This window comes from Pseudochaenichthys georgianus, chromosome 7 (genome assembly GCF_902827115.2).
Source record: "Pseudochaenichthys georgianus chromosome 7, fPseGeo1.2, whole genome shotgun sequence".
Lineage (NCBI taxonomy): Eukaryota > Metazoa > Chordata > Actinopteri > Perciformes > Channichthyidae > Pseudochaenichthys > Pseudochaenichthys georgianus.
This window is the reverse complement of record NC_047509.1, coordinates 41,044,883-41,072,648: the sequence shown is the minus strand read 5'-3', so window position 1 is coordinate 41,072,648 and position 27,766 is coordinate 41,044,883. Positions and strand designations below refer to the sequence as shown.

The 27,766-nt window shown below is 42.5% G+C and overlaps 2 protein-coding genes across 2 annotated transcripts; both read right to left on the bottom strand.

Annotated features, from left to right (window-relative positions):
• Nucleotides 1–497: 497 nt before the first annotated feature.
• On the bottom strand, nt 498–14,432 carry LOC117448934 (cyclin-Q-like). The gene is made up of 6 exons (XM_034086227.2): nt 14,351–14,432; nt 12,065–12,242; nt 7,971–7,976; nt 6,620–6,752; nt 5,566–5,784; nt 498–1,469 (listed from the first exon to the last, which is right to left on the bottom strand). Exons 1-6 carry the CDS (start codon nt 14,430–14,432, stop codon nt 1,380–1,382), a joined length of 708 nt encoding a protein of 235 aa, XP_033942118.1. The 3' UTR covers nt 498–1,379.
• LOC117450091 (cyclin-Q-like) lies at nt 13,684–27,763 on the bottom strand. Its single transcript, XM_034088124.2, has 5 exons — nt 27,603–27,763; nt 25,110–25,293; nt 19,671–19,803; nt 18,619–18,837; nt 13,684–14,531 (listed from the first exon to the last, which is right to left on the bottom strand). Exons 1-5 carry the CDS (start codon nt 27,745–27,747, stop codon nt 14,442–14,444), a joined length of 771 nt encoding a protein of 256 aa, XP_033944015.1. The 5' UTR covers nt 27,748–27,763; the 3' UTR covers nt 13,684–14,441.
• Nucleotides 27,764–27,766: the final 3 nt, after the last annotated feature.

The window sequence follows — 27,766 nt, the reverse complement described above, 5'->3', positions numbered from 1 at the left end:
GGTCTGCTTCCTGTCCCAGAGTCAGAGCTCACCACGGAGCAGCAGGTCTGCTTCCTGTCCCAGAGTCAGAGCATCAGGTCTGCTTCCTGTCCCAGAGTCAGAGCTCACCACGGAGCATCAGGTCTGCTTCCTGTCCCAGAGTCAGAGCATCAGGTCTGCTTCCTGTCCCAGAGTCAGAGCATCAGGTCTGCTTCCTGTCCCAGAGCTCACCATGTGATATATAAATAACCCTCTTGTCTCGTTGAAGCCGGCCGGCAGCATTTTATATATTTGTATTGAAACACGATTCAGCCGTCAAGTATCTGGAGCTCCTTTTAGTGAATGAGTGATACGATGTGTTTCACCGAAGGCTTCCCTTTTTCATCGGAGATTTAAAAACATGCACATTTCTGCGTCTGCATGCGAAAAGTAGAAAACTAAATGTTGTCAACTCTTTAGCCCTGGGAGGTCACGCTGCCGTGTTCACAGATTATATTATGACAGCTTTATTTGTGGTTTTTTGCTTTTATTCCAAAAACAGAAAAGAACAAAGAAAAACCTACTAAAGTACAATACTTGTTAGTATTCAAATCATTTTATTGTTGGTCTTTCCATGTCAATTATTGACGAGAATAAAATATAGTTCATCAGCAGATATATCTTTGAAACAGGACAGAGGAGGAGTTCATTTGAACAATACACAGTCCAAATTCAAACTGACATTTAAATAGCAGAAACATTAGTCTGACAAAATACAGCAGGACGCGCCCTCACGTCTTTTTCATCCAATGGGTCCTCCACCAAAAGGATAAGCAATCTGACTTCATCCATGAGAACATCTCACACAGAAAGAAACACAGAATATGCTAGAATATCCCAAAAAACATGATGTCCAGTTTCAACACTAAGCCAGGCCGATTGCGTTGATATGTGACATTTACATTTGATATAATAATATGCAATGTCAAGACCATTTAAATGATAGTTTTAAATCCCGTTCGATACAGTAAGGAACATTTAATTGTCCTTGTTATTCTGTAGATCTATCTAGTCTGCATCCTAATTAGGACTCAACTTTAAGACAAGCTTTCATCTTTATGCACAAACATGTAGGACAATGCCACTCAATATGCGATATGGCGGAGTTATTGATTATTATTTACAACAACGGTGTGATGACATTAGATTCCAGCATTGGAGACCACAAAGCAAGACGTGTCTCTCCCCGGTGAGAGGACACGGCAGCTGGGATTTCTCTCATCGGAGAAGAACTGGAGCAAAGTGATCCTTCTCTCACGCAAGTACACACCTGAACCCCGACACTGCCATGCAGAATGGAGCATGCACATGATCTCCATGGCCCCCAGACACACTGACAAGTCAGCCGTCATGTGCGCCCTTCAGATACACTTGGCCTCCATGTCGTAGAGTTGCAGAAGGTCAGAGATCACAGCATCGATGTCTGCTTTGGTCACGTCCACACACAGCACCTGAACACACACACAAACACACACTTCAGCTCCACACCTGGCCTTATTAAACATCAAAGCTCCACACAGCGTTCAGAGCGACCTACATTTCACCGCCTGGAGGACGTAAGTGGGAAACCGTAACGAATCTTAACATTTTCTATTTGCATTTGGATATAATGTCTCATAAAAGCAGAGTTCTTACACGGAGACCTCATTTGTAAAAACTGTTTGACAATGGAAAACTAAAATTGCCATCACCCTCCACTAAAGAGGCCCCTGTGCTTTGAAGACAGCTGCAGCTGGGTGCTCAGGTGCTAATGTCCCTTTAGTAGAAGAGCACAGTGGTACAAATCTGGAGGACATCCTTGCTCGTCTCCAGCTGCTGTCAGTCATTCGGCACAGTAAATGTTGTATAAGGTCCCGACAGGATGGCATTACTATTTATTTAAAGGTCACCTATCATGCTATTTTTAGGCAATAGCATAGGTCTCAGATATATACAAATATATTAAAAACATGTCTATGAAGTGTTTTGCTCAAAATACCAAACGGATCACCCATTCTAGCCATGCCTCATATCCCTCTATTTCACTTTCTGTTTCAAAAGTGCTGATTTTGGGAATAAAGCTTTACAAAAAAAAATTGATAAAAAAAAAAGGCGGGGGCTGAGCTTGTGCGGGACCCGGAAGATACTGTCTAAACTAAATTCTGCCGTGATGAAACGCCATATCATGGATTATCAAGGATTATCTCTGAAACAGTATGGAGCTCAAAGGCTTTCTCTCTTGCCGGTTATACCACAAGGTGAGTTCCTTTTTATTTCCTGCTTCTTCACACACATGCTCTCCAGTACAGGTTAGCTCTGAGTGTTAGCGATGCTAATGTAAACACCGACCATATTACGTCCAAAACAGTCGGGTATTGTTTCTGATAGTAACGTTTCTGATAGGCCCGTGGGTGTTAAGCCAGCCTACATTTCAGGGCCCGGCCACACGAGGACGAAAACGGTCGTTTGCGTTACTGTTTAGTGTCATATAGACCGTTCGGCCAGACGAGGACGACCGAATACGGCACTAAACGACTGCGGAAACGATAACGGGTCCCAAGGTGGATAGAACGGCATACGCAACGCTCTGGGGGGTCCAACGGCTCCGTGTGTACGCCCTATACGATCATTTTCTGATAATGATGAGGCAATAGCCCCACCTCTGCTGCTCACCCCCGCGTCAAAGTAAACTGCACACTGAATTCAGATTATTTATCTTTCTCTCGATATGGACCTAAATGCGAGTGAAGTGTAATCTGACAGGACGGAGACACCTCTCAAACTACCTACACTAGTTATAAATATGTTTATTTTTACTGTCGGCCGGGTCACTCATTACTGGATCAGCTGCTGCATGAGACAGACACTGACGCTGTCCGAAGAGAGGGAGGAAAAAGAGATGCTCCGTGTATTTTATTATTATATTATATAGAGTCGTTATTCATTTGTTTTAAAGCTCAATAAATAACAAAGAAGACCTTTGACCGGCACTTTTATCATTTTGTCCGGAAGATTTAAACTTTAATACACGTTGACTGGCGAAAAACTCTGCCTGGTTCCCTCGGCCCCCACCGCGGAGAATAAACAGAAAGGCAACCATGACAACCATGCTTCTTCGCTGCTTTTGTGGAGGAAGTTACAGCGCCACGTACAGGCTCGGCATATGTATTGCAGCTTCTCCAGCGGTTGGAGCTAAACGGAGCTGTCTCGCGTGGACAGACCCTATCCGGTGAATATTGTGTGTGGACGAAAACTTTTTTGCGATTGCGTTTGCGTTAATCCTATGCGTTTAGCCGTTTTCGTCCTTGAGTGGCCGGGGCCTCAGATATTACGTCATATCGGACGCAAATCTGGATCAGCTCCGTTTTTAGAGATTTGAGTACAGAGGAAAAGACGCTGCGTGAACTCCCTGACACACCGGTGACACATATTTATGTATAAAAGACATCAAAAAGTGCATTTTGCATGATAGGTCCCCTTTAAAGCTCGTGTCTTAATCTTTTGAGATAATTTTGGGGGACTGTTTTTTGCCTTTATTCGATAGTTCAGCGGAAGTTGAAATCTCAATGGCTCCCTCAACAAAATGCAATGGGAATTTTCCATTGAATATTGGACTATGGCAGAAAATAAGATACTTAAGATCCACATATACAGTATAAATTCCACTTTTATAATTGTGAAGAGTAAATACAATCAAAATAAATAAAAAGCCAATGTTAGGCTATACAGGAACTGCATCACGGTCGCATGACTTCAGGTCAAAAGTGCTAAGCTAAAGATGGCTAATGTTTGGTGTGATAACGCTGATTGTCATTATATTTGTATTCTCTTTTAGCTTCTTGTCAGCAACCGCTGTTCTTAAAACATGTAAACGCTTGAGAGGTTCACCAGGGGGGTATAAACTGACATATTTATGTCCTAGAGTAAACCTCTTCAGCTTGTATAGACCATATTTCAGGCATCTCACCAAAAACTCATACAAAGCATTGACTGGACCAGATGGAGGCAGCCTGGAAGTGCTAAAATGCTGACTCACTCCTGGGTTTACAACGTGTCTCTACGCCGAGCTATTGGGAATAAACAGATCCCTGAACTCTTCCTTCCTCATCATCATTTGTTCGGTAACACGTCTATTTTATGAAGCATAGTGCAAGACACCGACACACATTGTGCGACAACACGTTGCATTAAGCTGCATCAAGAGATCACTGCAGTGGAGTTGCCCCCCCGCTGGCACTAAATACATTTAATCAAGTACTGTAGTTAAGTAAACATTTGAGGTACTTATACCTTACCAGAGTGTTTTTATTTTATATTACTTTATACTTCTACATTTTGGAAGCACATTTTGTTTTAATTAGAGCTGGGACTCGATTAAAAAAAGTAATCTAATTAATTAGAGGCTTTGTAATTAATTAATCGAAATTAATCGCATTTTTAATCAAATATACATATTTGACCTGAGAACAGTGAGAAGCCATTTTCACATGGATTTTACTCCAAGTGGTCTACAGTCGAGTGCAGTCCAGTGAGCCAGGGTGTTGGTTATTTTCTCAGACGTGGACTTACTTATCCTGGCCCTGAAACCAGTCATCTGGTTGAGTGTGGGTTGGGTCAGGGTGTGGTTCCTTGCACTCGGAGTCGGGCTAACGTCCAGGCTAGCTGCTACATGCTTTGCATTTAGGTGATACTTTAGGCTTGATGTGCTGCGGTGATATGCAAATTCTTTTTTGCATAATTTGCACACAACCGTGCTCTTATCGACCCTTCCATCCGTCCGTTTTTTAAAACAAAATGTCCCATCCACGCGGCCGACCAAAGCGGTCTCATCAGCTTGTTCGTTCATGTTTGACTATTGTTCACCGTGGTTTGTTGTTGTTTGAAGTCCCATGCTGAAGTCATGAACGTTAGTTGGTGCTCCAGTATAATCGGTACGCCTGAAACTCATCCAGTGAGAAACGTTCCGCTGTGCAAAAATAAGTGCGATTAAAATGCGTTAATTTTTTTAACGCGTTAATTTTTGTGTAATTAATTAATCTTAATTAACGCGTAAAAGTCCCGGCCCTAGTTTTAATTACTAGTTACATTCTGATTTTGACAGATAACAATAACTAGGAAAAACTTTTAAAATATGATTATATGTATAAATTAAACCACTCTACATTACATTATAAAGAGTACTTTTACTCCCAATACTTTAAGTACATTTTCCTATTTGTACATAGAATATTTTAATTCTCAATGGAGTAGTTTCACTTGAATTTGAGTATTCCTACAGTGTGGTTTTAGTACTTTAACTCAAGTAAAGAATGTGAATTCATTTCCACCACTGCATCAGAGGGCCTTTACTCTCCAACTGACGCTTTCACTTGTGACACACACTGTTGCCACTGTTAGCGAGCCTACTGTTTCTGCTTAACTAACGTTATCTTTGCTAAACATGACAACAGCTTTTGTTGTTTCCATGCTCTTCAGCGTTATACAAGGAGATAATGTGTGACATTTTTCATTTTGTATCACTTCTCTCTGTTCAGTGTGCAATTATCAGCACTTTTCATAAACACCCACCTGCCACCACTCTCTCTCCCCGACCGGCAGCTCCACTCCATAGCTGTCCAGAGCCAGGTGCAACGTTGCTATGGCAATGTGTTGTGGTGTGTGGCGGATGCACATGGCTCCATGGTAACAGTCTCTCAGCAATGCCCAGGAAGTCTCGGCAACGGGGGTTCGAGACCACGCGTGGCGGTTCACCAGCGACTTCACAGAGATCAGGTAGTGGAGCAAATACTGCAGAGAAAATATACAGCGGCATCACAGTGCTTTAGTTTAGGCAACACATACATAATGTGTGCAAGGGTGATCAGGTATACTTAAATGGACTCCTCTGCACTAAAAACTTTATACCTGACTTAAAGTTGCTGTACCACTAAAGCAAGGTCAAGAAATAAAATACAGAAATGAGAAAAGCTTAAAGATTTACATCAGCAAAGGCAAGTAATACAGCATGAGCAACACACGTTTGAATTCACTTATTCAGCCCAGATCACACTGCACTCACAAACAATGGTGTAAAGTTACTAAGTAGATTTACTCAAGTACACATTTGTACTTCTATCCCTCTACAGTTCAGAGGTAAATGGTGTACTTTTCCTCCACTACATGTATTAATACCTTTAGTTACTTCTCAGATGTGGATGAAGGATGTGAAATCTAACCAAGTGTTGAATCAGACTTTAGTTACACCTGGAGTGAATCCACCAGCTACCCTGCAGTCTACAAAGTACTTCAGACTAGCTGCACCTTCACCAGCTACCCTGCAGTCTCCAAAGTACTTCAGACTAGCTGCACCTTCACCAGCTTTGAGAACACTTTGATGATCAATCATTATAAAACACATCATATATATTATTCTGAAATGGACCAATCTGCACAACGACTATATATTTTGATGATAATACTTTTAGACTTTTACTTGAGGAACATTTGAAATGCAGGACTGAGTACTTTTCCCACCTCTGATCACAAACACAATTGAAGCACTATGACAACATCAGGCTGCGACAGCAAGGGTCCACACTGAACACAGGAATCAGGCGTGTGCACTGACGCACTCACCCCCTACCTTGTGAGGGTGTTCAAAGGAGACGTGGAAGTTGAGCTGTCGGAGTATGAGCAGCTCGCACTGCACCACGCTGTCCCTCAGATCCCAGAACTCCTTGTCACATTCGAGAGTAACACTGCCACTGTTGAAATACCTGGGGAGGAAGACAGGGAGGGGGGGGCATTCAAGAGGACGACATCCAGCAGTGACACATCTGCTAAGTTACTCGTCCTGTGTGAGGCATGACATAGCCTGTATGCAAAATTGGTCTGGTGTTACTAAGAGGTGTAGTTGGGCTACAATTTGATTTGTTTTCATTATTGGTTCTTTTGGCAATTATTAAAGAATCATATCACATGAATCATCCAATCAATATAAGGAATACTCCTTTATGCAAAATGGTTGCAGATTTAAATGCTGCTGATGGCTTTGACTACTATCTGCTTAAACTGTGGTGTAAAGCGAGGTCATGTTCCTGGTAACACCCAGTGGTGTAGTGGGGATTTTGTTACTGGGTGGACGGGGCGGCGGGGGGGGGGAGAGACAATATGGACGCGCTCGTGAACTGTCAACGGGGGGGGATACACTGTGGACCTCTGTCACCTATCAGCGCAACTTACATGATGCCGTTTAAAAAATATAATAATAAAGGGCGGTGCCGGCCGTCAACGAACCGAGCCGGGCTTTCTGCGCGACTGTCACTCAAATGCAGCACACAGACTCAATGTGTGGGACGCGGGACAAATGATAAAAATGCTGTGTGTGCAGTCCCGCACAAAGTGACAGGTGACAGGAAAGGACGAGGACACGGGAGGAAAGAGCATACCGATTCCACCAGCCCGGCAGATGCTCATACCACAACCCTTTGACACAGTATAATTAAACCTTGGTATGTAAAGCAAAATAAACATCATTCTAAACTGCAGCAAAAGATCTGTTTGTGTCTGCGTCTGGATCACTCTAAACCAGTGATTCTCAAATGGGGGTACGCGGACCCCTAGGCGTACGTTGGGGTACTGCAGGGGGTACGTGAGATTAAAAAAAGAAAGCCAAAATTGAGCCAACAAAATGCCGTCAATATCAGGAGGCGTATGCTTTGATGGGATTCAAGTCAATAAACGGCAACCCGCCCCAGGCCAGGCATTGTGTTTTTTCTGTGGGGAGAAACCAGCCACCAGCTCGATGAAACCAGCGCACCTCCAGAGACATCTCAACACCAAACACCTGTGTCATGTTGGTCAGCCACTGGAGTCTTTCAAGAGAAAACTTGCTGAGTACAAGTCCTCGCAACATCAGCCAAAGCACTGGAGGCATCGTATGCCGTGTCACTGCCCATCGCTAAAGCCAAAAGCCGTACACCATCGCTGGGGACCTGTTACTCCTAAATAGTGTCATTGCAGTGTCATTACATTTTCAGTGACAACGTTTTCTTTTTTTAAACCCTTTCATGCATTGTGGTCACTACATTAGAGACTGCTGATTGAATGCTGTTTTCTTATATATGCATGGGGTTTCGGATGGTATAGTTGCACATCAGGCACCACAGCGGATTTTATTATAATATTTGTGTATTGTATTTTATAGTTTTTGCATAATATATCATTTTGTTCATTGGTTTGTTAAACATATATTACTTAAAAATCAGTTTAAAAAAAATGTCTCATGCATACAGATGAAAATATCCTTAGTTTGTTGTAGTTCATGCATGAAGGAGTTAATAAACCACACACTAATGGAACATCACTATATTGTAATGATTTATATAGGCTTTTTCTATCAAAAAGGTTCGGGGTTGGTGCTTGGCTGAGAAAATGTTTCAAAGGGGGAACACTACTGAAAACAGTTTGAGAAGCACTGTTCTAAACCATAGTTCAGTAACAGGCAGACCGCGGTCCGGATCCGGACCCAGACCTATACGGACCCGGACCTATAATCAATACATTAACAGGGGATTTCAATTTTGACGGGGCGATTCTATTTTAACCTCCGCCGACAAGGGGCGAAAGAGACGAGTGAGCGATACAGGGAGAGAAACACAGAAGAAGAGATGAGAGTGCGGCAGAGAGAAGCGGAGAGGAAAGTGAGTGAAGAGAATAGTTAGCGATACAGGGAGAGAAGCGAAGAGGAGAGTGAACAGGCGTGTTAGCGGCAGACAGGGAGAGACAAATAATTACACATGGCGTTCTCCAAGAAGAGGAAAGTGGACGGTGAGAACAGAGCTTTTCACCCTGAGTGGACTCGTTCATGTTCCTCCTGCCCACTGGGAGCACAGAGCCAGTGTGTCTCATCTGTTCAGAGACCGTGGCGCTCATTCAAAGTGCCAATACGCCACTATGGGACAAAACACAAAGTGTTTGACAAAACATTCCCTCTCAAGTCAGAACTGAGGGCACTAAAAATAAGCAGTCTCAGAGCCCAATATGATCAGTCCACCAGGGTCAAAATTAATACTAAATATGGTTCCAGGGCAGGCTAACCGAGGCTAACCAATGAGCACCTGCATGTGTGTGTGAGAATGGCCCTGACACCATTTCAGCCCAGATCTAAACTCCTGGCAGGACAAGCTCCAGCTCAATTCTTACACTGAATTTAAAAAAAGTGAGTGAGGGACTGCAATATAAGAGGGAAAGAAAGAGAAACTTTAAAACTGTTCAATTGTTATGATGTGTAAAGACTGATATTGTTCTATAATTGTCTGAAACTGTTAAGTCATGATGTGAAACGGTTAACAAAGACAAAGGGAAACTCAAGCTGCTGCTACACTTTATTTTATTTATCTAAAATTAAGCACTTTTTCAAAAGCTATTTTATTTATTTCTCCATTTTATTTTTAAATGCTGCCCGAGAGGAACATTACACATATCCACAGTATTTTACTGTATATCTAGTTTAATGTTAATTGACAATAAATATTGTTGTTTATGAATTGTACTTATTATTATTATTGTTCCTACCCTCACCTATGGTCATGAAGGATGGGTCATGACCGAAAGAACGAGATCGCGGATACAAGCGGCCGAGATGGGTTTCCTCCGCCGGGTGGCTGGCGTCTCCCTTAGAGATAAGGTGAGAAGTTCGGTCATCAGGGAGGGACTCGGAGTTGAGCCGCTCCTCCTTCGCGTCGAAAGAAGCCAGTTGAGGTGGTTCGGGCACCTAGTTAGGATGCCACCTGGGCGCCTCCCTAGGGAGGTGTTCCAGGCACGTCCAGCTGGGAAGAGACCAAGGGTAGACCTAGGACCAGGTGGAGGGATTATATCTCTTCGCTGGCCTGGGAGCGCCTTGGGATCCCCCAGTCAGAGCTGGTTGATGTCGCCAGGGAAAAGAAAGTTTGGGGCTCTCTGCTGGAACTGCTACCCCCCCGCGACCCGACCACGGATAAGCGGGAGAAGATGGATGGGTGGATGGATGGATGGATGAATTGTACTTTCTTTAATTGATTGGCAGTCAGCTGTTGATTACATGCAGACGTTGATAAAGCTGCAGCTACTTCAATATATATCACACTAATTCATAAAGCAAGTTAGACATTTTGAAGTTCCGGACCTTTGCATGGGGACATTTTCTCTAACTGGACCTCGTTGAATTTTAGTTGAAGACCCCTGCTCTAAACCCACCTGTGAAGTAATGGCAAAGGATATAGAACATTGAACAGTTAAAATTGCCATTACACTGGCAATGATTTTATATTTATTAGACTATTAAATCAAATCATGCTTCAAAAAAGTGGGGGCTCCAAATAAGTGGGGGGACGGCGATCGCCCGCGTCCAACGACCACTACACCACTGGTAACACCCAAAGAAACCTGCTGATGAAGAGCGAGCTCCAGAAGCAGTTCAAAGCTGACACAGACGGAACATTTCTTAAAGAATAGAACGGTGATCAACACAGTGTACATTTTCTGAAAGAAATAATACTCCTGGTCCTCTGATCTACCGTTGTATCTTAACTAGTGGTGCACGATATTAGGAATTATGACGTCATCCCGATAAACCCGATAAAAGTATTAATAGCCCCCGATAATATACAATATATTTTTTGGGTAAAAAAAAAGAAAAAAGTCCTGCGGTGTGGGAGGATTGGGATGAGGGGGCGCTTGTTTTTCACTCGGCGCCTCCTGTTTGCCAGTACTGTGGTTAGTGGTTTAGGAAGAGGGGAGTTCTTCACAAATCCAGCGCTCCCTTCTCACGCCTGGCTGTGACGTAAATGGTGTGCGGCCGTGAAGCCGGGACAGCAAACAAAACATGTCGTCGGTACGTAGTATGGACTATTCAAAGTTCAGAGTTAGATAGTTCGCTTGCTATTTGTATTAACGAATGCAGAAGTTCCACGAGGAGGGAAAAGGCAACGAGCTATATACTTCCAACCTGATCAGTCACCTGAAACATCGCCATGGCTACGATGGTGTGTTAACAGCGTACGAAGACGCCTGCGCTGCTAAACTAGCGGCGAATCCAAAGCCAGCTGCAAAGGCACCGGGGCTTTTACCTATCTCTATCGACGAGGCTTTTTTTAAAAGGCAAGAAGTTTGCCAGAGACGACCCCAGGGTTCGTTTTGTTCATAGTAGTAATGCTCATGTCCTTTGCTCACTACTAGTCTTTTTTTTACCACCAGGTGTGCAAAAAACTACAGGTACATTTACTATATATATATATTATATTATTATCGGTTATCGGTCTTGAGAAGCAGGAAGTTATCGGTATCGGTTTCAAAAACCAATATCGTGCATCCCTAATCTTAACCATGCACATTCACATGACTGACACCATAAACATATCATCTGAGCACAGCGACCATGTTAGAGCCAGCCATGTACCTGACTTCCACCCTGTCTGAGATTCTACAGTCCAAGCCGTTACTACAATAAAGAGATTATTCTGCAGACTGATCAGTTTTGAAAATAAAAGATAGATTTAAGACAAAACCTTTAATTTTCAGGTAACAATCCATATCCTAAAGCTTACTAACTGTGTTTCCATGTGGAACTTAAATAAAGTTGTTTACTTTATAATAGCAATTCATTTGATAATATCAAGAATTAAGCACTCAGCAGTACAATTTAACCCTTAAATGGCTTCTGTATCCTGGGGTATACATGTATTTGACAGGCTGTGTCCATGTGTAAAATGGGTGAATAAGAGTCTAATTACGGTGTACTAAGGGTGTAATATTGGTGTTATAATGGTGTAATATGGGTCAAAAAACAGTGTAACATTTTTATAATAAGGGTGTAATCATAGTGTAATAACAGAGTAATGTGGGTGTAATACGGGTGTAAGAATTGTGTAATAGGTGCATGTATTTGTGTATTATGGGTGGAATAGAAGTGTAATATGGATTTAATGTAGAAAATACCAATCAATTATTTCCCAAAATATTGAAATGCTCATTTGAGGGTTATGTGGGGGCGACAGAGCAGAGTTCACTACAAGTAGTATCAACTCTGACAAAGCATATTACCTATGGCCTGACGTTGATGATGTCCCGGGTCCTGGTGTGTTGCTCCTCCACTTTGCCAGCCAGGTACACACAGCTCATGGCCACCAGGTAGGGCTCATACGCCTGTAGTCTGGCACGTTGAAAGAACCGGTGGTACAACACGCAGGCTGTGGCCACGGGCACCGAGCGCATCCCCAGCTTCACTCCTGAGCAGGGAACCAGCAAACTGTTAGGGTTTCACTCATTCCAAAACCATGGGATGTTTTATCCTCTTTGATATATTCAACCCAGTCTCACGGCATTTCGTGTTCACCAACACGATTTTTAATCTATTGATTCGTGTTCACCAACACGATTTGCCCCTTTTTTTCGTGTTGCACAGCACGATTTTAAAAGCAATGTATTTCTACTGGTAACGTGTTTCGTGCCTGCAGGCTGCAGCACGTCTTTTTCTCCGGTCGGGTCGTGGAAGACCGGAAGCTGTGTGGTTCATAAAAACATGTTCTTACTCAATATCAAGCCACAGTTATTGCTTTTATTTTAAATCGTATACTTTCGGACTTTTGTTGTCGTTCTGTGAGGAAAAAATGGGGCTCAGAGCCTCAGGATACTGAAATCTGTATTTTAAATCTTTTTTTCCTTCTAATTTGTTATTCTTTTCAAAATAACACACTGTTATTTACTCACCAATAACACACAATTATCCTTGCTTTTATTTATTGGTTTGATTCCATAATCTCTGGCTTTTTTGGCGTCCGTCAGGAACTGAATTTCAAAATAAAATAACCGGAAACAGACGTAGGCATTTCGAGCGATTACCCAAGATCCTCAGCTATGGTTTTAAGCTCTCTGATTGGATGTGTTAGCCGCAATGCATGCTGGGAGTTGGTGTTTATATTATATGAAATCCGGAAAACATTTTAAAAGTATAAAATAATACTTAATTCCGAGTGCTCTTGCTTTCTCTTTGAAAGTCATCACATAACGGCATTGTAATACACGGTTCGGCTGCATTACATATTACAGATCTGCCGTAGTTCTTTATTTAGAGAGCCCTGATGAGAAGACCTTTGGAAAAACTGAAGAAATGCCGCCGCGAAACTGAATTGACGTGGATCATAAATATATCAACAATTAAACAACATCTTCAATTTCTCTTCACACAATACGTCTCCTTGAAGTATCAAGCTTCCTGTCCCAGAGTCAGAGCATCAGGTCTGCTTCCTGTCCCAGAGCTCACCTGTGATATATAAATAACCCTCTTGTCTCGTTGAAGCCGGCCGGCAGCATTTTATATATTTGTATTGAAACACGATTCAGCCGTCAAGTATCTGGAGCTCCTTTTAGTGAATGAGTGATACGAGTGTGTTTCACCGAAGGCTTCCCTTTTTCATCGGAGATTTAAAAACATGCACATTTCTGCGTCTGCATGCGCAAAAGTAGAAAACTAAATGTTGTCAACTCTTTAGCCCTGGGAGGTCACGCTGCCGTGTTCACAGATTATATTATGACAGCTTTATTTGTGGTTTTTTGCTTTTATTCCAAAAACAGAAAAGAACAAAGAAAAACCTACTAAAGTACAATACTTGTTAGTATTCAAATCATTTTTGTTGGTCTTTCCATGTCAATTATTGACGAGAAAAAATATAGTTCATCAGCAGATATATCTTTGAAACAGGACAGAGGAGGAGTTCATTTGAACAATACACAGTCCAAATTCAAACTGACATTTAAATAGCAGAAACATTAGTCTGACAAAATACAGCAGGACGCGCCCTCACGTCTTTTTCATCCAATGGGTCCTCCACAAAAGGATAAGCAATCTGACTTCATCCATGAGAACATCTCACACAGAAAGAAACACAGAATATGCTAGAATATCCCAAAAAACATGATGTCCAGTTTCAACACTAAGCCAGGCCGATTGCGTTGATATGTGACATTTACATTTGATATAATAATATGCAATGTCAAGACCATTTAAATGATAGTTTTAAATCCCGTTCGATACAGTAAGGAACATTTAATTGTCCTTGTTATTCTGTAGATCTATCTAGTCTGCATCCTAATTAGGACTCAACTTTAAGACAAGCTTTCATCTTTATGCACAAACATGTAGGACAATGCCACTCAATATGCGATATGGCGGAGTTATTGATTATTATTTACAACAACGGTGTGATGACATTAGATTCCAGCATTGGAGACCACAAAGCAAGACGTGTCTCTCCCGGTGAGAGGACACGGCAGCTGGGATTTCTCTCATCGGAGAAGAACTGGAGCAAAGTGATCCTTCTCTCACGCAAGTACACACCTGAACCCCGACACTGCCATGCAGAATGGAGCATGCACATGATCTCCATGGCCCCCAGACACACTGACAAGTCAGCCGTCATGTGCGCCCTTCAGATACACTTGGCCTCCATGTCGTAGAGTTGCAGAAGGTCAGAGATCACAGCATCGATGTCTGCTTTGGTCACGTCCACACACAGCACCTGAACACACACACAAACACACACTTCAGCTCCACACCTGGCCTTATTAAACATCAAAGCTCCACACAGCGTTCAGAGCGACCTACATTTCACCGCCTGGAGGACGTAAGTGGGAAACCGTAACGAATCTTAACATTTTCTATTTGCATTTGGATATAATGTCTCATAAAAGCAGAGTTCTTACACGGAGACCTCATTTGTAAAAACTGTTTGACAATGGAAAACTAAAATTGCCATCACCCTCCACTAAAGAGGCCCCTGTGCTTTGAAGACAGCTGCAGCTGGGTGCTCAGGTGCTAATGTCCCTTTAGTAGAAGAGCACAGTGGTACAAATCTGGAGGACATCCTTGCTCGTCTCCAGCTGCTGTCAGTCATTCGGCACAGTAAATGTTGTATAAGGTCCCGACAGGATGGCATTACTATTTATTTAAAGGTCACCTATCATGCTATTTTTAGGCAATAGCATAGGTCTCAGATATATACAAATATATTAAAAACATGTCTATGAAGTGTTTTGCTCAAAATACCAAACGGATCACCCATTCTAGCCATGCCTCATATCCCTCTATTTCACTTTCTGTTTCAAAAGTGCTGATTTTGGGAATAAAGCTTTACAAAAAAAAATTGATAAAAAAAAAAGGCGGGGGCTGAGCTTGTGCGGGACCCGGAAGATACTGTCTAAACTAAATTCTGCCGTGATGAAACGCCATATCATGGATTATCAAGGATTATCTCTGAAACAGTATGGAGCTCAAAGGCTTTCTCTCTTGCCGGTTATACCACAAGGTGAGTTCCTTTTTATTTCCTGCTTCTTCACACACATGCTCTCCAGTACAGGTTAGCTCTGAGTGTTAGCGATGCTAATGTAAACACCGACCATATTACGTCCAAAACAGTCGGGTATTGTTTCTGATAGTAACGTTTCTGATAGGCCCGTGGGTGTTAAGCCAGCCTACATTTCAGGGCCCGGCCACACGAGGACGAAAACGGTCGTTTGCGTTACTGTTTAGTGTCATATAGACCGTTCGGCCAGACGAGGACGACCGAATACGGCACTAAACGACTGCGGAAACGATAACGGGTCCCAAGGTGGATAGAACGGCATACGCAACGCTCTGGGGGGTCCAACGGCTCCGTGTGTACGCCCTATACGATCATTTTCTGATAATGATGAGGCAATAGCCCCACCTCTGCTGCTCACCCCCGCGTCAAAGTAAACTGCACACTGAATTCAGATTATTTATCTTTCTCTCGATATGGACCTAAATGCGAGTGAAGTGTAATCTGACAGGACGGAGACACCTCTCAAACTACCTACACTAGTTATAAATATGTTTATTTTTACTGTCGGCCGGGTCACTCATTACTGGATCAGCTGCTGCATGAGACAGACACTGACGCTGTCCGAAGAGAGGGAGGAAAAAGAGATGCTACGTGTATTTTATTATATTATATAGAGTCGTTATTCATTTGTTTTAAAGCTCAATAAATAACAAAGAAGACCTTTGACCGGCACTTTTATCATTTTGTCCGGAAGATTTAAACTTTAATACACGTTGACTGGCGAAAAAACTCTGCCTGGTTCCCTCGGCCCCCACCGCGGAGAATAAACAGAAAGGCAACCATGACAACCATGCTTCTTCGCTGCTTTTGTGGAGGAAGTTACAGCGCCACGTACAGGCTCGGCATATGTATTGCAGCTTCTCCAGCGGTTGGAGCTAAACGGAGCTGTCTCGCGTGGACAGACCCTATCCGGTGAATATTGTGTGTGGACGAAAACTTTTTTTGCGATTGCGTTTGCGTTAATCCTATGCGTTTAGCCGTTTTCGTCCTTGAGTGGCCGGGGCCTCAGATATTACGTCATATCGGACGCAAATCTGGATCAGCTCCGTTTTTAGAGATTTGAGTACAGAGGAAAGACGCTGCGTGAACTCCCTGACACACCGGTGACACATATTTATGTATAAAAGACATCAAAAGTGCATTTTGCATGATAGGTCCCCTTTAAAGCTCGTGTCTTAATCTTTTGAGATAATTTTTGGGGGACTGTTTTTTGCCTTTATTCGATAGTCAGCGGAAGTTGAAATCTCAATGGCTCCCTCCACAAAATGCAATGGGAATTTTCCATTGAATATTGGACTATGGCAGAAAATAAGATACTTAAGATCCACATATACAGTATAAATTCCACTTTTATAATTGTGAAGAGTAAATACAATCAAATAAATAAAAAGCCAATGTTAGGCTATACAGGAACTGCATCACGGTCGCATGACTTCAGGTCAAAAGTGCTAAGCTAAAGATGGCTAATGTTTGGTGTGATAACGCTGATTGTCATTATATTTGTATTCTCTTTAGCTTCTTGTCAGCAACCGCTGTTCTTAAAACATGTAAACGCTTGAGAGGTTCACCAGGGGGTATAAACTGACATATTTATGTCCTAGAGTAAACCTCTTCAGCTTGTATAGACCATATTTCAGGCATCTCACCAAAAACTCATACAAAGCATTGACTGGACCAGATGGAGGCAGCCTGGAAGTGCTAAAATGCTGACTCACTCCTGGGTTTACAACGTGTCTCTACGCCGAGCTATGGGAATAACAGATCCCTGAACTCTTCCTTCCTCATCATCATTTGTTCGGTAACACGTCTATTTTATGAAGCATAGTGCAAGACACCGACACACATTGTGCGACAACACGTGCATTAAGCTGCATCAAGAGATCACTGCAGTGGAGTTGGCCCCCCCGCGGCACTAAATACATTTAATCAAGTACTGTAGTTAAGTAAACATTTGAGGTACTTATACCTTACCAGAGTGTTTTTATTTTATATTACTTTATACTTCTACATTTTGGAAGCACATTTTGTTTTAATTAGAGCCGGGACTCGATTAAAAAAAGTAATCTAATTAATTAGAGGCTTTGTAATTAATTAATCGAAATTAATCGCATTTTTAATCAAATATACATATTTGACCTGAGAACAGTGAGAAGCCATTTTCACATGGATTTTACTCCAAGTGGTCTACAGTCGAGTGCAGTCCAGTGAGCCAGGGTGTTTGGTTATTTTCTCAGACGTGGACTTACTTATCCTGGCCCTGAAACCAGTCATCTGGTTGAGTGTGGGTTGGGTCAGGGTGTGGTTCCTTGCACTCGGAGTCGGGCTAACGTCCAGGCTAGCTGCTACATGCTTTGCATTTAGGTGATACTTTAGGCTTGATGTGCTGCGGTGATATGCAAATTCTTTTTTGCATAATTTGCACACAACCGTGCTCTTATCGACGCTTCCATCCGTCCGTTTTTTAAAACAAAATGTCCCATCCACGCGGCCGACCAAAGCGGTCTCATCAGCTTGTTCGTTCATGTTTGACTATTGTTCACCGTGGTTTGTTGTTGTTTGAAGTCCCATGCTGAGGTCATGAACGTTAGTTGGTGCTCCAGTATAATCGGTACGCCTGAAACTCATCCAGTGAGAAACGTTCCGCTGTGCAAAAATAAGTGCGATTAAAATGCGTTAATTTTTTTAACGCGTTAATTTTTGTGTAATTAATTAATCGTAATTAACGCGTTAAAGTCCCGGCCCTAGTTTTAATTACTAGTACATTCTGATTTTGACAGATAACAATAACTAGGAAAAACTTTTAAAATATGATTATATGTATAAATTAAACCACTCTACATTACATTATAAAGAGTACTTTTACTCCCAATACTTTAAGTACATTTTCCTATTTGTACATAGAATATTTTAATTCTCAATGGAGTAGTTTCACTTGAATTTGAGTATTCCTACAGTGTGGTTTTAGTACTTTAACTCAAGTAAAGAATGTGAATTCATTTCCACCACTGCATCAGAGGGCCTTTACTCTCCAACTGACGCTTTCACTTGTGACACACACTGTTGCCACTGTTAGCGAGCCTACTGTTTCTGCTTAACTAACGTTATCTTTGCTAAACATGACAACAGCTTTTGTTGTTTCCATGCTCTTCAGCGTTATACAAGGAGATAATGTGTGACATTTTTCATTTTGTATCACTTCTCTCTGTTCAGTGTGCAATTATCAGCACTTTTCATAAACACCCACCTGCCACCACTCTCTCTCCCCGACCGGCAGCTCCACTCCATAGCTGTCCAGAGCCAGGTGCAACGTTGCTATGGCAATGTGTTGTGGTGTGTGGCGGATGCACATGGCTCCATGGTAACAGTCTCTCAGCAATGCCCAGGAAGTCTCGGCAACGGGGGTTCGAGACCACGCGTGGCGGTTCACCAGCGACTTCACAGAGATCAGGTAGTGGAGCAAATACTGCAGAGAAAATATACAGCGGCATCACAGTGCTTTAGTTTAGGCAACACATACATAATGTGTGCAAGGGTGATCAGGTATACTTAAATGGACTCCTCTGCACTAAAAACTTTATACCTGACTTAAAGTTGCTGTACCACTAAAGCAAGGTCAAGAAATAAAATACAGAAATGAGAAAAGCTTAAGATTACATCAGCAAAGGCAAGTAATACAGCATGAGCAACACACGTTTGAATTCACTTATTCAGCCCAGATCACACTGCACTCACAAACAATGGTGTAAAGTTACTAAGTAGATTTACTCAAGTACACATTTGTACTTCTATCCCTCTACAGTTCAGAGGTAAATGGTGTACTTTTCCTCCACTACATGTATTAATACCTTTAGTTACTTCTCAGATGTGGATGAAGGATGTGAAATCTAACCAAGTGTTGAATCAGACTTTAGTTACACCTGGAGTGAATCCACCAGCTACCCTGCAGTCTACAAAGTACTTCAGACTAGCTGCACCTTCACCAGCTACCCTGCAGTCTCCAAAGTACTTCAGACTAGCTGCACCTTCACCAGCTTTGAGAACACTTTGATGATCAATCATTATAAAACACATCATATATATTATTCTGAAATGGACCAATCTGCACAACGACTATATATTTTGATGATAATACTTTTAGACTTTTACTTGAGGAACATTTGAAATGCAGGACTGAGTACTTTTCCCACCTCTGATCACAAACACAATTGAAGCACTATGACAACATCAGGCTGCGACAGCAAGGGTCCACACTGAACACAGGAATCAGGCGTGTGCACTGACGCACTCACCCCCTACCTTGTGAGGGTGTTCAAAGGAGACGTGGAAGTTGAGCTGTCGGAGTATGAGCAGCTCGCACTGCACCACGCTGTCCCTCAGATCCCAGAACTCCTTGTCACATTCGAGAGTAACACTGCCACTGTTGAAATACCTGGGGAGGAAGACAGGGAGGGGGGGGGCATTCAAGAGGACGACATCCAGCAGTGACACATCTGCTAAGTTACTCGTCCTGTGTGAGGCATGACATAGCCTGTATGCAAAATTGGTCTGGTGTTACTAAGAGGTGTAGTTGGGCTACAATTTGATTTGTTTTCATTATTGGTTCTTTTGGCAATTATTAAAGAATCATATCACATGAATCATCCAATCAATATAAGGAATACTCCTTTATGCAAAATGGTTGCAGATTTAAATGCTGCTGATGGCTTTGACTACTATCTGCTTAAACTGTGGTGTAAAGCGAGGTCATGTTCCTGGTAACACCCAGTGGTGTAGTGGGGATTTTGTTACTGGGTGGACGGGGCGGCGGGGGGGGGAGAGACAATATGGACGCGCTCGTGAACTGTCAACGGGGGGGATACACTGTGGACCTCTGTCACCTATCAGCGCAACTTACATGATGCCGTTTAAAAAATATAATAATAAAGGGCGGTGCCGGCCGTCAACGAACCGAGCCGGGCTTTCTGCGCGACTGTCACTCAAATGCAGCACACAGACTCAATGTGTGGGACGCGGGACAAATGATAAAAATGCTGTGTGTGCAGTCCCGCACAAAGTGACAGGTGACAGGAAAGGACGAGGACACGGGAGGAAAGAGCATACCGATTCCACCAGCCCGGCAGATGCTCATACCACAACCCTTTGACACAGTATAATTAAACCTTGGTATGTAAAGCAAAATAAACATCATTCTAAACTGCAGCAAAAGATCTGTTTGTGTCTGCGTCTGGATCACTCTAAACCAGTGATTCTCAAATGGGGGTACGCGGACCCCTAGGCGTACGTTGGGGTACTGCAGGGGGTACGTGAGATTAAAAAAAGAAAGCCAAAATTGAGCCAACAAAATGCCGTCAATATCAGGAGGCGTATGCTTTGATGGGATTCAAGTCAATAAACGGCAACCCGCCCCAGGCCAGGCATTGTGTTTTTTCTGTGGGGAGAAACCAGCCACCAGCTCGATGAAACCAGCGCACCTCCAGAGACATCTCAACACCAAACACCTGTGTCATGTTGGTCAGCCACTGGAGTCTTTCAAGAGAAAACTTGCTGAGTACAAGTCCTCGCAACATCAGCCAAAGCACTGGAGGCATCGTATGCCGTGTCACTGCCCATCGCTAAAGCCAAAAGCCGTACACCATCGCTGGGGACCTGTTACTCCTAAATAGTGTCATTGCAGTGTCATTACATTTTCAGTGACAACGTTTTCTTTTTTTAAACCCTTTCATGCATTGTGGTCACTACATTAGAGACTGCTGATTGAATGCTGTTTTCTTATATATGCATGGGGTTTCGGATGGTATAGTTGCACATCAGGCACCACAGCGGATTTTATTATAATATTTGTGTATTGTATTTTATAGTTTTTGCATAATATATCATTTTGTTCATTGGTTTGTTAAACATATATTACTTAAAAATCAGTTTAAAAAAAATGTCTCATGCATACAGATGAAAATATCCTTAGTTTGTTGTAGTTCATGCATGAAGGAGTTAATAAACCACACACTAATGGAACATCACTATATTGTAATGATTTATATAGGCTTTTTCTATCAAAAAGGTTCGGGGTTGGTGCTTGGCTGAGAAAATGTTTCAAAGGGGGAACACTACTGAAAACAGTTTGAGAAGCACTGTTCTAAACCATAGTTCAGTAACAGGCAGACCGCGGTCCGGATCCGGACCCAGACCTATACGGACCCGGACCTATAATCAATACATTAACAGGGGATTTCAATTTTGACGGGGCGATTCTATTTTAACCTCCGCCGACAAGGGGCGAAAGAGACGAGTGAGCGATACAGGGAGAGAAACACAGAAGAAGAGATGAGAGTGCGGCAGAGAGAAGCGGAGAGGAAAGTGAGTGAAGAGAATAGTTAGCGATACAGGGAGAGAAGCGAAGAGGAGAGTGAACAGGCGTGTTAGCGGCAGACAGGGAGAGACAAATAATTACACATGGCGTTCTCCAAGAAGAGGAAAGTGGACGGTGAGAACAGAGCTTTTCACCCTGAGTGGACTCGTTCATGTTCCTCCTGCCCACTGGGAGCACAGAGCCAGTGTGTCTCATCTGTTCAGAGACCGTGGCGCTCATTCAAAGTGCCAATACGCCACTATGGGACAAAACACAAAGTGTTTGACAAAACATTCCCTCTCAAGTCAGAACTGAGGGCACTAAAAATAAGCAGTCTCAGAGCCCAATATGATCAGTCCACCAGGGTCAAAATTAATACTAAATATGGTTCCAGGGCAGGCTAACCGAGGCTAACCAATGAGCACCTGCATGTGTGTGTGAGAATGGCCCTGACACCATTTCAGCCCAGATCTAAACTCCTGGCAGGACAAGCTCCAGCTCAATTCTTACACTGAATTTAAAAAAAGTGAGTGAGGGACTGCAATATAAGAGGGAAAGAAAGAGAAACTTTAAAACTGTTCAATTGTTATGATGTGTAAAGACTGATATTGTTCTATAATTGTCTGAAACTGTTAAGTCATGATGTGAAACGGTTAACAAAGACAAAGGGAAACTCAAGCTGCTGCTACACTTTATTTTATTTATCTAAAATTAAGCACTTTTTCAAAAGCTATTTTATTTATTTTCTCCATTTTATTTTTAAATGCTGCCCGAGAGGAACATTACACATATCCACAGTATTTTACTGTATATCTAGTTTAATGTTAATTGACAATAAATATTGTTGTTTATGAATTGTACTTATTATTATTATTGTTCCTACCCTCACCTATGGTCATGAAGGATGGGTCATGACCGAAAGAACGAGATCGCGGATACAAGCGGCCGAGATGGGTTTCCTCCGCCGGGTGGCTGGCGTCTCCCTTAGAGATAAGGTGAGAAGTTCGGTCATCAGGGAGGGACTCGGAGTTGAGCCGCTCCTCCTTCGCGTCGAAAGAAGCCAGTTGAGGTGGTTCGGGCACCTAGTTAGGATGCCACCTGGGCGCCTCCCTAGGGAGGTGTTCCAGGCACGTCCAGCTGGGAAGAGACCAAGGGGTAGACCTAGGACCAGGTGGAGGGATTATATCTCTTCGCTGGCCTGGGAGCGCCTTGGGATCCCCCAGTCAGAGCTGGTTGATGTCGCCAGGGAAAAGAAAGTTTGGGGCTCTCTGCTGGAACTGCTACCCCCGCGACCCGACCACGGATAAGCGGGAGAAGATGGATGGGTGGATGGATGGATGGATGAATTGTACTTTCTTTAATTGATTGGCAGTCAGCTGTTGATTACATGCAGACGTTGATAAAGCTGCAGCTACTTCAATATATATCACACTAATTCATAAAGCAAGTTAGACATTTTGAAGTTCCGGACCTTTGCATGGGGACATTTTCTCTAACTGGACCTCGTTGAATTTTAGTTGAAGACCCCTGCTCTAAACCCACCTGTGAAGTAATGGCAAAGGATATAGAACATTGAACAGTTAAAATTGCCATTACACTGGCAATGATTTTATATTTATTAGACTATTAAAATCAAATCATGCTTCAAAAAAGTGGGGGCTCCAAATAAGTGGGGGGACGGCGATCGCCCGCGTCCAACGACCACTACACCACTGGTAACACCCAAAGAAACCTGCTGATGAAGAGCGAGCTCCAGAAGCAGTTCAAAGCTGACACAGACGGAACATTTCTTAAAGAATAGAACGGTGATCAACACAGTGTACATTTTCTGAAAGAAATAATACTCCTGGTCCTCTGATCTACCGTTGTATCTTAACTAGTGGTGCACGATATTAGGAATTATGACGTCATCCCGATAAACCCGATAAAAGTATTAATAGCCCCGATAATATACAATATATTTTTTGGGTAAAAAAAAAGAAAAAAGTCCTGCGGTGTGGGAGGATTGGGATGAGGGGCGCTTGTTTTTCACTCGGCGCCTCCTGTTTTGCCAGTACTGTGGTTAGTGGTTTAGGAAGAGGGGAGTTCTTCACAAATCCAGCGCTCCCTTCTCACGCCTGGCTGTGACGTAAATGGTGTGCGGCCGTGAAGCCGGGACAGCAAACAAACATGTCGTCGGTACGTAGTATGGGACTATTTCAAAGTTTCAGAGTTAGATAGTTCGCTTGCTATTTGTATTAACGAATGCAGAAGTTCCACGAGGAGGGAAAAGGCAACGAGCTATATACTTCCAACCTGATCAGTCACCTGAAACATCGCCATGGCTACGATGGTGTGTTAACAGCGTACGAAGACGCCTGCGCTGCTAAACTAGCGGCGAATCCAAAGCCAGCTGCAAAGGCACCGGGGCTTTTACCTATCTCTATCGACGAGGCTTTTTTTAAAAGGCAAGAAGTTTGCCAGAGACGACCCCAGGGTTCGTTTTGTTCATAGTAGTAATGCTCATGTCCTTTGCTCACTACTAGTCTTTTTTTTACCACCAGGTGTGCAAAAACTACAGGTACATTTAATATATATATATATTATATTATTATCGGTTATCGGTCTTGAGAAGCAGGAAGTTATCGGTATCGGTTTCAAAAACCAATATCGTGCATCCCTAATCTTAACCATGCACATTCACATGACTGACACCATAAACATATCATCTGAGCACAGCGACCATGTTAGAGCCAGCCATGTACCTGACTTCCACCCTGTCTGAGATTCTACAGTCCAAGCCGTTACTACAATAAAGAGATTATTCTGCAGACTGATCAGTTTTGAAAATAAAAGATAGATTTAAGACAAAAACCTTTAATTTTCAGGTAACAATCCATATCCTAAAGCTTACTAACTGTGTTTCCATGTGGAACTTAAATAAAGTTGTTTACTTTATAATAGCAATTCATTTGATAATATCAAGAATTAAGCACTCAGCAGTACAATTTAACCCTTAAATGGCTTCTGTATCCTGGGGTATACATGTATTTGACAGGCTGTGTCCATGTGTAAAATGGGTGTAATAAGAGTCTAATTACGGTGTACTAAGGGTGTAATATTGGTGTTATAATGGTGTAATATGGGTCAAAAAACAGTGTAACATTTTTATAATAAGGGTGTAATCATAGTGTAATAACAGAGTAATGTGGGTGTAATACGGGTGTAAGAATTGTGTAATAGGTGCATGTATTTGTGTATTATGGGTGGAATAGAAGTGTAATATGGATTTAATGTAGAAAATACCAATCAATTATTTCCCAAAATATGAAATGCTCATTTGAGGGTTATGTGGGGCGACAGAGCAGAGTTCACTACAAGTAGTATCAACTCCTGACAAAGCATATTACCTATGGCTGACGTTGATGATGTCCCGGGTCCTGGTGTGTTGCTCCTCCACTTTGCCAGCCAGGTACACACAGCTCATGGCCACCAGGTAGGGCTCATACGCCTGTAGTCTGGCACGTTGAAAGAACCGGTGGTACAACACGCAGGCTGTGGCCACGGGCACCGAGCGCATCCCCAGCTTCACTCCTGAGCAGGGAACCAGCAAACTGTTAGGGTTTCACTCATTCCAAAACCATGGGATGTTTTATCCTCTTTGATATATTCAACCCAGTCTCACGGCATTTCGTGTTCACCAACACGATTTTTAATCTATTGATTCGTGTTCACCAACACGATTTGCCCCTTTTTTTCGTGTTGCACAGCACGATTTTAAAAGCAATGTATTTCTACTGGTAACGTGTTTCGTGCCTGCAGGCTGCAGCACGTCTTTTTCTCCGGTCGGGTCGTGGAAGACCGGAAGCTGTGTGGTTCATAAAAACATGTTCTTACTCAATATCAAGCCACAGTTATTGCTTTTATTTTAAATCGTATACTTTCGGACTTTTGTTGTCGTCTGTGAGGAAAATAAATGGGGCTCAGAGCCTCAGGATACTGAAATCTGTATTTTTAAATCTTTTTTTCCTTCTAATTTGTTATTCTTTTCAAAATAACACACTGTTATTTACTCACCAATAACACACAATTATCCTTGCTTTTATTTATTGGTTTGATTCCATAATCTCTGGCTTTTTTGGCGTCCGTCAGGAACTGAATTTCAAAATAAAAATAACCGGAAACAGACGTAGGCATTTCGAGCGATTACCCAAGATCCTCAGCTATGGTTTTAAGCTCTCTGATTGGATGTGTTAGCCGCAATGCATGCTGGGAGTTGGTGTTTATATTATATGAAATCCGGAAAACATTTTAAAAGAATAAAATAATACTTAATTCCGAGTGCTCTTGCTTTTCTCTTTGAAAGTCATCACATAACGGCATTGTAATACACGGTTCGGCTGCATTACATATTACAGATCTGCCGTAGTTCTTTATTTAGAGAGCCCTGATGAGAAGACCTTTGGAAAAACTGAAGAAATGCCGCCGAAACTGAATACTTGACGTGGATCATAAATATATCAACAATTAAACAACATCTTCAATTTCTCTTCACACAATACGTCTCCTTGAAGTATCAACACTAATTCGGCTGACTTTTACATTTGATCTAATTCATAGATAGGTTATATTTACACCATAACGGTGCACGCCGCTCTGAGCGAGAGAGAGAGAGAGAGAGAGAGAGAGAGAGAGAGAGAGAGAGAGAGAGAGAGAGAGCGCACGCACGGTACCTGGCATTGTCGTTGTTATCTCAGTGGGTGTCAAACGGTTTGGTCACCATTTATGTAAACAATAATATGATCATTATAGTTATAGAAAAAACAAGAGAATACATGAAAAACAGTTATGAAATACTATATGGCAGTAAAACAAGTTTAAAAGGAGAGTGATTTGCAAAATATCCATAAAGAAAAAGTAAATCTGTGTACAGTTCTGTTTCAAATGGGTGTTGAGAGATGTATCCATTGATCTCTTCATTTTGCCCTCAAAGTGCACCAGATTGATGCTTTTAACTTCAATATTTAAAAAGAAATCTTCCCGGGGGAGCATGCCCCAGGATGCTACTGTAGGTCCACCCCCCACTTAGAAAAAAATAGCACTTTACCCCTGCTTACTGATTGATTATCGAGCCTTCATTGTAAGAGTCACGGGTACACTGTGTATGTGCGTATTCCACTGTAGCGACCGGTACATTAATGGGAAACCCTAAATGTTTGAGCAGCCTCTATGAAACGTCAAGCTACCCCACAGCATCCCAAAAACTAAAATATCTGGCGCCGCCACTGGTTTATGGAAGCGACCTCTAGTTAGAGTTAATCCCTGTAAAATTATGTTTGTCAATGTTGTATGTAAATAGTTTGTACATGTTCAATACATTTGTAACACTGGACAGATGAACATTTCCTTTTTTTGTTCACCCCCCCCCCAAAAACAGTCTCACCCCAAGCTGAACCCAAAGGTTGGCAGCCCTGTATGAATTCTGTGTTCTCTCAGAGGAACATTTCAGGACAATGGCTGATTAGTACATTTCTATTCTCAAACCATGTGTCCATGAGAGAGGCTTACAGACACCTGAACAAGATACACATTAACATAATTCATGATATATGTGTTACCTAATTAATGCAGGTTATATAAGTCAGATTTCGACATAAGTCGAATGTACAAAAAATTCATATTTTGGGTTTAGTAATTAGGTACTTTTATTTTTATCGTGCATATTATCTCCCCATTTTTTCCTAACAGAAATGTACTTACATAGTAGGCTACTCTATTTATGAATGACCACACACACACACACACACACACACACACACACACACACACACACACACACACACACACACACACACACACACACACACACACACACACACACACACACACACACACACACACACCTGTCTCCATAATGAAGCGACAGACGCGAAAGTGTTTCTTCATGTCCCTGTCGGTCTCTGCCTCCCCGCCGGACTGTCTCCGGCCCGCAGCCGGCCACACCGGCCTGTCTCTCAGGACAGCTAAACGAGGAGACGGTCCCTCCATGGCTCATGTGACCTACCAC